At 34.8% G+C, this 12675-nt stretch overlaps 1 protein-coding gene across 1 annotated transcript in view; it reads right to left on the bottom strand.

Annotated features, from left to right (window-relative positions):
* Positions 1 to 12675, bottom strand: part of TYR (tyrosinase) — a 125110-nt gene that overhangs the window by 62705 nt on the left and 49730 nt on the right. Inside the window, exon 3 of the mRNA XM_033205968.1 lies at positions 11429 to 11576. Coding sequence (XP_033061859.1) covers positions 11429 to 11576 — 148 coding nt within the window. The remainder of the gene's footprint in view (positions 1 to 11428; positions 11577 to 12675) is intronic.

The following is a 12675-nucleotide window of genomic DNA, read 5'->3' as shown; positions in this document are numbered from 1 at the left end:
ATTACAGGACAATATTCCTGATGAACATAGATGCAAAAATCTTCAAAGAATACTAAAACACTAAATTCGACAGTGAATTCAACCGAAGACTGGTTCACTATCATCAAGAGGGATTATCCCAAAGATGCAAGGGTAGCTTAACATACAAATTTTACAATCATATTTGTGAAAAATGCTTGAACATAATGAATAACAAAAGTTATATGATCATTTTAATAGATGGATTAATAGAAAAAGTATTCAACAAATTTAACATCCTTTTATAATACTCTCAAAAAATTAGGTATAGATGGAATGTACCTCAATACAATAAAGTTTGCATACATGACAAACCCAGTGCTAACATCATACTTCATGGCAAAAAGTAGAACTTCTTTTGTCTAATATCCGGAAGAAGACAAGGATGCCCACTCTCACCTTGATTAATCAACAAATACTGTAAGTCCTAGCCAGAGCAATTAGCTAAGAGAAATAAATGAAATGCATCCAAATTAGAAAGGAAGAAATTAGATGGTCCCAATTTGCAGATATGATTGTATATACTGAAAACCCTAAGAAATTTGCCAAAATTCTATTAAAAATTTTAAAAAATGAAAAAAAAAATGACTTCAGTAAAGTTACAGGATACAAAAACAAGATACAGAAATCAGTAGCATTTCCATACACTTACAATGAACTATCCAATAAAAGCGAAGAAAACAACCAATTTACAATAGTATCACAAAAATATATGGATCAAAACATCGCATTATACTTACTAAATATATACCATTGGTTGTCAATTAAAAATAAAAATTTTAAAAATTCTTAGGAATAAATTTAAACAAGGAAGTAAAAACCTATACACTGAAAACTATAAAACATTGACAAAAGCAATTTAAGGAGATACAAATAAATGGAAATATATCTCTTGTTCAAAAATTGGAAGAATTGGCTGGGCGCGGTGGCTCATGACTATAATCCTAGCAATTTGAAAGTCTGAGACAAGTAGATCACCTGAGGTCAGGAGTTCGAGACCAGCCTGGCCAACATGGTGAAACCCCATCTCTACTAAAAATACAAAAATTAGCCAGATATGGTGGTGTGCACCTGTAATCCAAGCAACTCGGGAGACTGGGGCAGAAGAATCATTTGAACCTGGGAGGTGGAGGTTGGAGTGAGCGAGATCATGCCACTGCACTCCAGTCTGGGTGACAGAGGGAGACTCTGTCTCAAAAATAAATAAATAAAAATAATAAAACACAAAATTTGGAAGAAATAATATTATTAAAATATAGATACTACCTAAAGCTATCTGCAGTTTCAATGCAATCCCTACCAAAATTCTAATGATGTTTTTTGCAGAAATGAAATAAACAATTCTAAAATATTTATGCAACTACAAATGATCCTGAATAGCCAAAGCAATCTTGAGTAATAAAAACAAAGTGGAGAATCACAGTATCTGATTGCAAAATATACTACAAAGCTGTAGTAATTATCACAGAATAGTACTGGCATAAAAACAGACATATTGACCAATGGAAAAGGATAGATATCCCAGAAATAAAGTCAAGCATTTATTATTGATTTTCAGCAAAGGTGCCACAAATACAAAATAGACAGGCTCATCAAAATATTGTGTTGAGACCACTGGATAGTCACATTCAGAATTATGAAATTAGACACTTATCTCACACCATATACAAAAATAAAATCAAAATGGGTTAAAGACTTAAGTGTAAGACCTGAAACTGTGAAACTGCTAGAAGAAAATGGGGGGAAAGCTCTATGGCATTGGTTTGGGCAATATTTTTGGAAACGATCCTCTAAGCACAGACAACGAAAACAAAAATAGACAAATAGGATTACATTAAACAAAAAAGCTTCCTGCAACCAAGAAAACAGTTAACAGATGAAGAGATAAAAAAAAAAAAAAGGTAATTGATGTGTCCAAAAAAAGGGACATAGAAAGAATGTGCTGTGAGTTAATAGATTAGAGCAATGGTGTGTTGGCCATTATTTTAACAACGAGGTCTTTTGGAATAAAAGCCCTGACGTGTACCATTTGCCAATTTCATGGTGTAAATACTTCCACCGTGGCTGATTTCAGGCTACTGACTTGAGGTCACTGAATGCCAAGTTGGTAAATGCAATTCATAATTAAATTTTGGAGCGATAGTTATAGACAGGCATGACCTGGGCATAGTTTATGAAGGAGGTCAAAACTGAAACTAGTCTTGAAGATTGTGTACAAACCAGATAGGTCAAGAAAAGTAGGTTAAGGATTTGAGAAATGGTCTAAGCAGAGCCCAGAAATAGGAATAAATGTGGAATGTTTAAGAAAATACACTCAGCACATAGTTGGCCAATAAATATATTTGTGCATAATTGAATGACAGTCAATAGACCTGTCTGATCAGAACAATGAGTCTCCATAGGTAGAAACTTGAGAGGATGGCTCAGATGCCACACAATGTTCTGTGGTAACCCACAGTTCTCTAGCTTTCTGTATAATGATAATTGAATCATTAGAATCTTCATCAGCTTTGTAATGAAGGCTCAATGAGAAATTACCTTGATCTTTGCTTAATATTTTTGAGTTATTTTAATAATTATGCAAATGTCTAATAGTAAAATAGAATTCATAGAGAATTCTAAGGGGGCAGAAAATTCTAATTTTTAAAGGTGGAAGAGTCACTTTTCATAGCTGTATAGCTACATAGTGATATTCTCTCTACTAAACAACCATGACTACAGACATTGAATTTAATGATAGTACTCTCTTTAAATATAGGTGGGCTAGAGAAAAAGCAATTTCTTTCTCTTGTCTGGTGTGTGTGTGTGCGTATATATATATATATATATATATGCAGTTTTGTGGTTTGGCAGGGATCCCCAAACGTTTTCTGCAAAGGGCTAGATATTAAATATTTTCCACATTGCAAATAGCATGGTCTTGGTCACAGCTACTCAACTCGGACATTGTAGTCTGAAAGCACCCATTGACAATATGTAAATGAATGTCATGGCTGTGTTCCAATAAAATCTTATTTATGAAAACAAGTGGGAAACATCAAGGCATCCAGACAAATTGAGATTCTCAAAATTTTTATTTTTAATTGACAAATAATAATTACATGTATGTATGGGGTATAATATGATGCTGATATATGTATATATTGTGGAATGATTAAATCAAGCTAAAATAGCAATCACCTCACATATTTATCTTTATTGTCATAAGAACATTTAAAATCTACTCTCTTAGCCATTTTGAAAGATACAATATATTATTATTTACTGTAATCATCATGCTGTGCAGAAGACCAGTAGAACTTACTTCTCATGTCTAACTAAAACTTTGTACCCTTCAACAAACATTTTCGTTGACCCTATTCATCCCCTTCCACTCCTGCACATCACCCATTGATACCACAATTCTGTTTCCTACTCCTATGAGTTCAAAGTTTTTAGACTACGTCGAAAGAGAACATGTGGTTACTCGTTTCTGTGCTTGGCTTCTTTCACTTAATGTATTGTCCTCTAGGTTCATCTGTATTATGATAGATGACAGAATTTCTTTTTAAATGGTAAGTAGTATTTCATTGTGTACATATACCGTATTTTCTTTACCCATTTGCCCAATATGGACACTTAGTTTGATTGTATACCTTGCCTGTTGTGAATTACGTTACAACAAACATGGAAGTACAAATAACTCTTTGACATACTGATTTCACTTCCTTTTGATATATAGTCAGAACTGGAATGAGTGGATCATATGATGATTCTATCTTTAGTTTATTGAGGAAGCTCCATACTGTTTTCTATGGACTAATTTACATTCCCACCCAAAAATGTGCATGTGTTCCCTGTTCTCCACACCCTCTCCAACATTTGTCTTTTATCTTTTTGATAAGAGGTATTTGAAAAAGTCAGAGGTGATATCCCATTGTAGTTTCAGTTTGTATTTCACAGGTTATTAGTGATATTGAGCATCTTTTCATATGTTTATAAGCCATTTATGTTTTTGTTAAATAATTTTTTAATTGACAAAATTATATATATTTATTATGTATAACATATTGTTTGGAAATATAAGTATTATCATTTTATTGTGGTTTGCTTTATTGTGCTACACAGATACTGCATTGTTTTTACAAATTGAAGTTTTCTGGCAACCCTGTGTTCAGCAAGTGTATCACTCCCGTTTTTCCAACATGTACTCACTTTATGTCTGTCATGTTTTGGTAATTCTTGCAATAATACAAAGTTTTAAATTATTATTGTATGTGTTATGCTGATCTGTGACCAGAAATCTTTGATGTGACCATGGTAATTGTTTTGGGACACCATAAACTGTGCCAGTGTTAAAAAGGTGACTTTAATTAATAAATGCATGTGTTCTAACTGTTCCACTGACCAGCCATTCCTCTGAATCTCTCCCTCTCCTTGGGCCTCCCTATTCCCCAAGACACAAAAATATGGAAATTGGGCCAATTAATAACCCTGAAATGGTCTCTAAGTGTTCAAATGAAAGAAAAAGTTGCATATCTCTCACTTTAAATAAAAAACTAGGGATGATTGAGCTTAGTGAGGAAGGAATGTTGAAAGCTCACATAAGCTGAAAGCTAGGCCTCTTGTGCAAAAGTTAGTCAAATTGCAATTGCAAAAGAAAAGTTCTTGAACCCAGCACTTTGGGAGGCCGAGACGGGCGGATCACGAGGTCGGGCGATCGAGACCATCCTGGCTAACACGGTGAAACCCCGTCTCTACTAAAAAATATAAAAAACTAGCCGGCGAGGTGGCAGGCGCCTGTACTATAGTCTCAGCTACTCGGGAAGCTGAGGCAGGAGAATGGCGTCAACCTGGCAGGCGGAGCTTGCAGTGAGCTGAGATCCGGCCACTGCACGTCAGCCTGGGGGACAGAGCGAGACTCCGTCTCAAAAAAAAAAAAAAAAAAAAAAAAGAAAAGAAAAGTTCTTGAAGGAAATGCAAAGTGCTACTCCAGTAAACACACGCAATAAGAAAGAAAAACAGTCTAACTGCTGATACGAAGAAAATTTTAGTGGTCTGGATGGAAGATCAAACCAGCAACAACATTTCCTTAAACTAATGCCTAAATGAGAGCAAGGCCCTGACTCTCTTAATCTTATGGAGGCTCAAAGAGGTGAGTAAGCTGCAGAAATAATGTTTGAGGTGGCAAAGACTGGTTTATAAGATTTAAGGAAAGAGCAGTCTTCATAACATAAAAGTGCAAAGTGAAGCAACAAGTGCAGTGGGAAGCTGCAACAAGTTACCCAGAAGATCTAGATAACAGATGAAGGTGGCTACACTAAAAAACAGATTTTCAATGTAGACAAAACAGTCTTCTATTAGAAGAAGATGCCATCTAGAACTTTCACAGCTACTAAGGAGAAATTAATGCTCAAAGGATAATAAAGGATTAAGCTTCAAAGGATAGTCTGATACTCTTGCTAGGAGCTAATGCAGCTGGTAAATTTAAGTATAAGCCAGTGCTCATTTATTGGTCTGAAACTCCCAGGGCCATTATGAAATACTCTAAATCTACTCTGGCTTTGTTCTGTAAATGAAACAACAAAGCCTGCATGATAGCACATCTGTTTACAGCATGGTTTACTGAATACTTTAAGCCCACTGTTGAGACCTACTCCCTGGAAAAACAATTCCATTCAAAATATTACTGCTCATTTATAAGGCACCTGGTCACCCAAAAGCTCTGACGGGGATATACGAGAAGATGAATGCTGTTTTCATGCCTGCTAACACAATATCTATGTTGTAGACCATGGATCAGAGAGTAATCTGAACTTTCAAATTTTATTTAAGAAGTACATTTTGTAAGGCTGTATTCTATAGATAGTGATTCCTCTGTTGGATCTGGGCATAATAAAACTGAAAACCTTTTGGAAAGGAGTCACCATTCTAGATGCCATTAAGAACATTTCTGATTCATGGAAGGAGAACAAAATATTAATGTTAACAAGAGTTTGGAAGAAGTTGATTCCAATCCTAATAGATTACTTTGAGGGGATCAAGGTATCAGTGGTGGAGATAACTGCAGATATCATGGAAAGAGCAAGAGAACTAGAATTATAAGCACAGCCTGAAGGTATGACTGAATTGCTGCAATCTCATGATAAAACTTGAACACATGAGGATTTGATTTTTATGATTAAGCAAATAAAGTAGTTTCTAGAGATGGAATCTACTCCTGGTGAAGATCCTGTCAATGTTTTGATATTGTAGCAAAGTATTTAGTATATTAGACAAACTTAGTTGATAAAGCAGCAGCAGACTTTCAGAAGATTGAATCCAATTTGGTAAGAAATGTTACTATAGGTAAAATGCTATCAAACTGCATAGTATGCTACAGAGAATTCTTTTGTGAAAGGGAGTATCAATTGATGTAACAAATTTCATTTTTGTCTTATTTTTAAAAATTGCTGCAGCTACCCTAGCTTTCAGCAGCCATCACCCTCATCATTCAGCAGCCAGCATCCTCATCATTCAGCAGCCAGCAACATCAAGGCAAGACCCTCCCCCAGCACAAGTTTGACTTGATGAAAGTTCAGATGATTGTTAGCATTTTTTAGCAATAAAGTATCTTTAAATTAAGGTATATAAATTGCTTTTTAGGCATAATGAGATTGTACACTTAGTCTACAGAAAAGCGGAAACATAATTTTAATTTTTAGTATTTTTTTCTTTTTCAACTTTTATTTTAGAATCAGGGGGACATGTGTAGGTTAGCTACAAAGGTATATTGCATGATGCTGAGGTTTGGGTATGATTGAACCCATCATCCAGGTTATGAGCATAGTACACATTAGGTAGTTTTTCAGCTGTTATGCCCCTCCTTCTCTCTTCACTCTAGTAGTCCCCAGTATCTATTGCTTCCATCTTTATGTTCATATGTAGCCAGTGTTTACCTCCCACTTATTAGAGAAAATATGCAGTGCTTGGTTTTCTGTTCCTGTGTTAATTTACTTCAGATTATGGACTCCCGCTACATTCTACAAAGGACATCATTTTGTTCTTTCTTGTAGTATTCCATGGTGTAAATGTACCACATTTTCTTTGTCCAGTATACCATTGATGAGCACCTGGGTTCATTCCATAAACATAACTTTTAGATGTACTGGGAAACCCAAAACTTTGTGTCTCTCTTTATTGAGATATTCACTTTATTGTAGTAGCCTGGAACTAAGCCCACCATATTTTGATATGTCCCTTTATACATACATTGTGAATGGCTAATTCAAACTAATTAACTTCACATACTTATTTTTTACTTTTCGTGTGCTAAGAACAGTTAAAATCTACTTTCTTGGCAATTTTCAAGAATACAATACATTGTCATTAACTTTAGTCATCACGCTGTACAACAGATCTCTTAATTTACTCTTTTTTTCCTTTCTTCCTTTTTTTTATTTTTATTTTTTGAGATGGAATCTCACTCTGTTGCCCAGGCTGGAGTGCAGGGGCACAATCTCAGCTCAGTACAACCTTGGCCTCCCAGGTTCAAGCGATTCTGCTACCTCAACCTCCTGAGTACCTAGGATCACAAGCGCACACCACCATCCCTGGCTAAATTTTTGTATTTTTAGTAGAGATGGGGTTTCACTGTGTTGCCTAGGGTGGTCTCGAACTCCTGAGCTCAGGCAATCCACCCATCCCAGCCTCCCAAAGTGCTAGAAGTACAGGCATGAGGCACTTCGCTTGGCCTACTTCTTATACATAACTGAAATTTTGTATCATTTGACCAACTTCCCTCCAACCCACACCAGCTCCAGCCCTTGGTAACCAACCTCTACTCTCTAATTCTAGGAGTTTAAATTTTCTTTTGACTCCACAAATAAGTGAGATCATGCAGTTTCTGTCTTTATGTGCCTGAATCATTTTATTTCACATACTGAACTCCAGATTCATCCATGTTGTTGCAAATGAGAGGGTTTTCCTTTTTTATGGCCGAATAGTGTTCCATTGTGTATATATACCACATTTTCTTAATACATCCATCGTTATCAATATTTGGGTTGGTTTTGTATATGAATAATGTTACAATGAACTTGGAAGTTCAGATATATTTCCCTTTGGATATATGCCCAGGAGTGGAATTGCTGAATAATATGATAGTTTTATTTTTAATTTTTTAAGAAACTGCTATGTTTTCCCAAATGACTATATTAATTTACATTCCCATGAACAGTGCACAATCCTTCCTTTTTTTTTTTTTTTTTTTTTTTTGAGATGAAATCTCACCCAGTCATTTAGGCTGGAGTGCAATGGCATGATTTTAGCTCACTGCAACCTCCACCTCCCAGGTTCAAGCAATTCTTGTGTCTCAGCCTCCCAAGTAGCTGGGATTACATGCATCTGCCACCACGCACGGCTACTTTTTGTATTTTTAGTAGAGACGGGGTATCACCATGCTGGCCAGGCTACTCTCAAACTCCTGACCTCCTGATCTGCCTGCCTTGGCCTCCCAAAGTCCCCCCTTTTTTTTTTTTTAACATAGTCTCTAACACTTCTTGTCTTTGTCTTTTTATTAATAGCTGTTCTAAAAGGTGTGAGGTAATATTAATATTATCTCATTGTGGTTTTAATTTGTGTTTCCTGGTGATTAGTGATGTTGAGTATCTTTTCATGTACCTGTTGGACATTTGCGTATCTTCTTTTGAGAAATGTCTATTCACATCCTGTGCCCAATTTTTTAAATTAGTTTTTCTATTTTCTAACTATTGAATTGAGTTTTTTATATAGTTTGAATATTAACCCCTTACCAGAGGTATGGTTTGCAAATATATTCTACTATTCTGTAGGTTGTCTGTCTATCATGTTAACTATTTTCTTGGTTGCGTGGAGATTTTTAGTTTGATGTAATCCCATTTGTCTATTTTTGTGTTTGTTGTCTATGTTTTGGGGCTCATATCCAAAAAAAATCATTGCCCAGACCAAAGTCTTGGAGCTTTTACTGTATGCTTTCTTCCTGCAGTTTCACAATTTCTAATCCCTATATTTAAGTCTTTAATTCATTTTGAATTGGTTTTGGATATAGTGTTAGATATGGGTCCAATTTCATTCTGCTGAATGTGGCTATCCAATTGTCCCCAAGTGACTAATTGCAGAGACTGTCATTTCCCCATTGTTTTTGGCATCTTTGTCAAAATTATTGGATTGATTTATGGGTTCTCAATTCTGTTTCAATGAACAGTAAATCTGCTTTTATGCTATTACCATGCCATTATAATTACTATAGTTTTGTAGTATATTTTGAAATCAGGGAATGTGATGCTTTGTTGTTTTTGCTCAAAATTGTTTTGGCTATTCAGGCCCTTTTGTAGTTTCATATGAATTTGAAGACTATTTTTCTATTTTTGTAAAGAATGTCTTGGTATTTTGATAGGATTACACTGAATATGTAAATTTCTTTGGGTAGTATAGTAATTTTAACAACATTAATTTTTCTAATCTATGATTAGAGGATATCTTTTTATTTATTTTTGTGATATACAGTTACTTGTATCAATATTTTATAGTTTTCAGTGTACACGTCTTTCATTTTCTTGGATAAATTTACTCCTAAGTATTTTATTTTTTGATGCTGTTGTACGTGGGGTTGTTTTCTTAGCTTCTTTTTCAGATAGTTCATTGTTAGTGTACAGAAACAGTACCAATTTTTGTATGTTGCATTTGTATCTTGCAGGTTTACTTAATTTATCAGTTTTAACAGTTTTCCAGTGAATTCTCAGACTTTTCTGTGTATAAGATCAGATCATCAGTAAACAGATACAACATCCTCTTTCTTTCATATTTTGATATATTTTCTTTTTTTTTTTTTTTTGCCTAGTTGCTAATTGGGTAGAACTTTTAATACTATATTGAATGGAGGTGGCAAGAGTGATCATACTTAAATCTTTAGAGTTCACTGGGTAGTTCTAGAGATTAAAAATGGCAAAAATTTACACCAAAAAGTGACATAAAAATGACTCTTTAAAAAGCGTTCCATTTATCTTTTCTGGTAACATTTTATTCCAGCACTATGCTTTTCTCTCTTATATATGGGTATAGGTGGTTGTGATGTTGGTATTGGCACCAACATTTTGGTGTTCATACATGTTCTTATACACTGATTTCTGAATAAAACTTAACATAGACTGTTACTTAATTCTCATTATATGAGAATTGCCATGAAGCCAATAAAAATCTGCCTAATGATTTTCTTGGATAATGGTCACTTTCTTATTTGATATTATGTCCATGTTCCTGTGGACACGAGTGAAGAGAAGATGTTGATAAATTAAGTAAAATCCTTAATTCTCAGTTTCAGTTTCCTTATCTTTAAAACATGAAAAAAAAGTCCTCTTATTTTTACCCAAGAGGATGATAGTATTATCTTAATGGCAGGTATTGATCTGTGCCCTTTATGCATTAACTATGGTGAGAAAATTACCGTAGAGGGGACAAAGAACACTCCACAGCATTTGTCAGTCATGATTTGATGCTTTATTTTCTCTTTTCTTTTTGAAAAATTTCAAGAGTAGACAGCTGACCTTCCTCTGAACAGTTTCTTTTCTGCTATCATCACCTACAATTAAGTCTAAAACTTAATATGTCTAAGACATTACACATATAATGGAAGAGGGTTAATAAGGAGAATAAAAGCTCCAAGAGAATTAAATCACATTAAATAGGACAGTTGGGCCATAGTGCACTCTGTCTGGAGAATTAACAATGTACTGTTCAGGCCGGTGGAAGAGATCAGTTTGTACTTCCTTGTATGTGAGTGTGTTAGGTTCAAAAAGAGAATAAATAATACAATTTCCAGAAGGAAAGATATATTGATGACAGATGTAGTAGGTTAGTGCCAGGCCCACATGGCCTTAAATTCCTATATCAGTTCTGTGTGTCCATCCCCCTGCTTTCTCATTTTTTGCTCTTAACTACTTTCTCCTGAAGCCTTTAGAAGGCTGCCCTTGGATACTGGGGCCATATCTGGAATCAAGCTCCTAAGAGTTTTATATCCCCTACCTCAGGGCAACCTGTAGCCAATGGCTATTTAGCGTGGAAGTCCAAAGACTCATCTCTTTTTCTTCTGGTGGGACAAACTAGGGTATACTTTACATTCTACCAAGATCTAGTGGAGTCTGGGATTTCAATTGACATTGTACCCTTATTTTGCTTTTCTTTCTTTTGTATCCTGCCTAATCCACCTTCTTACTAATGTATCCTTATAAACACTTTCTTTATTATACATTTGCGTGTAAATGCTTAGCCTAAGATCTGTTTTGGGGACAACCTGAACATAGACAATAGACTACCATAACTTCTTAGCTTTTATTTAATAACTTAAATCACACTTGATAGGCACCCTCTATTTAAATCCAATGAGCATATACTTTATAAAGAAATATTAACCAACCTGTCAACAAATGCATGGTGAAGAAGGAAGATGGGATCGTTGGCAGATCCCTGTACCTGGGACATTGTTCCATTCATATAGATGTGCAAGGCATTGTGCATGCTGCTTTGCGAGGCATCTGCTATCCCAGTAAGTGGACTAGCAAATCCTGTTCAGTAAAAAATATGAAAAAAAATTTTTTAATGACTTTTATGACTTTAATGACTGAAAACCCAAGTGATTATCCCATTTGATTTATAACTATAACTTAAAGCCCAATTCAAAATATAAAATCAAAAATAAAATTCATTCTGCATTGAGACTCTTTACATTCTGGATACCCAATGTGTATTCAATCAATATTTGTGGAATTAAATGGCCTCAATTTGGGTACAATAGACTGCTTAACCAGATAAAAGAGGCTGAGCCAATTGGTGTTCCCTGTTGTTCCTTCTGCCTGTAATTTCTGTTTCAATATGGACAAGTCATAGGAACATTTTATAATAACCAGCAGTCACTTTCACTTTAGTCTGTAACAACACTCACAGCAGATCTTTTCAGACTGTTATGTATCCCTTTGCTTTCCAGTTCTGGAGAATACTTTAAGTTTGGTTTCTGGTTCCAGAGAAAGCGTAAAATTTGTGACTTTTCACATTTCAATTCTTCTTTCACAGGAACATCTTTCATATCAGTTCATAATGTGTTTGATTTTACAAAACATTCATTTCAAAAATAATCAGAACTCCAATAAATATTTCTGTTTATTACATCAGCAACAGTAATAATGGGAACATTTTTAATAAGAGCTATTATTTCCTAAATGTTGAGTATGCTAAATGTTTATTGTGACATATGTTCTTCAATCTTTACAGTAACTCTGTTAGTTAGAAATTATTATCCCTATTCAAAGAAAACTGAGGTTCAGAGAAGTTCTGAGTTTACCAAACTACCCAGGTAGAGTTGGGATTTTAATCTGTATCAATTAGACGCTAAGATATGAGCTCTTGGAATTTTGTATTCTCTCTCCTATGCCCATTAACAAGACGAAGAGGAAGGTGACTTTTTGTGCCCACTCATGCAAAACTGAGAGTTAGGACCAGAAAAAGAAGTTTGAATAACAAAATTGAATTGTAAACAGGAACCAAGTTGGGGGAACATGACAAAGGTCATTCAGAATTTAGAAATATCAAGCAAGCAGAAATTGTGAATAAGATTGTAATGTAAACCAGAGTTATAACAGAAACAGTGAAAAAAATTAGGATTTAGGC

This window comes from Trachypithecus francoisi, unplaced genomic scaffold (assembly GCF_009764315.1).
Source record: "Trachypithecus francoisi isolate TF-2019V2 unplaced genomic scaffold, Tfra_2.0 Lachesis_group8, whole genome shotgun sequence".
NCBI classification, from domain to species: domain Eukaryota; kingdom Metazoa; phylum Chordata; class Mammalia; order Primates; family Cercopithecidae; genus Trachypithecus; species Trachypithecus francoisi.
This window is presented reverse-complemented; position numbering and strand designations above follow the sequence as displayed.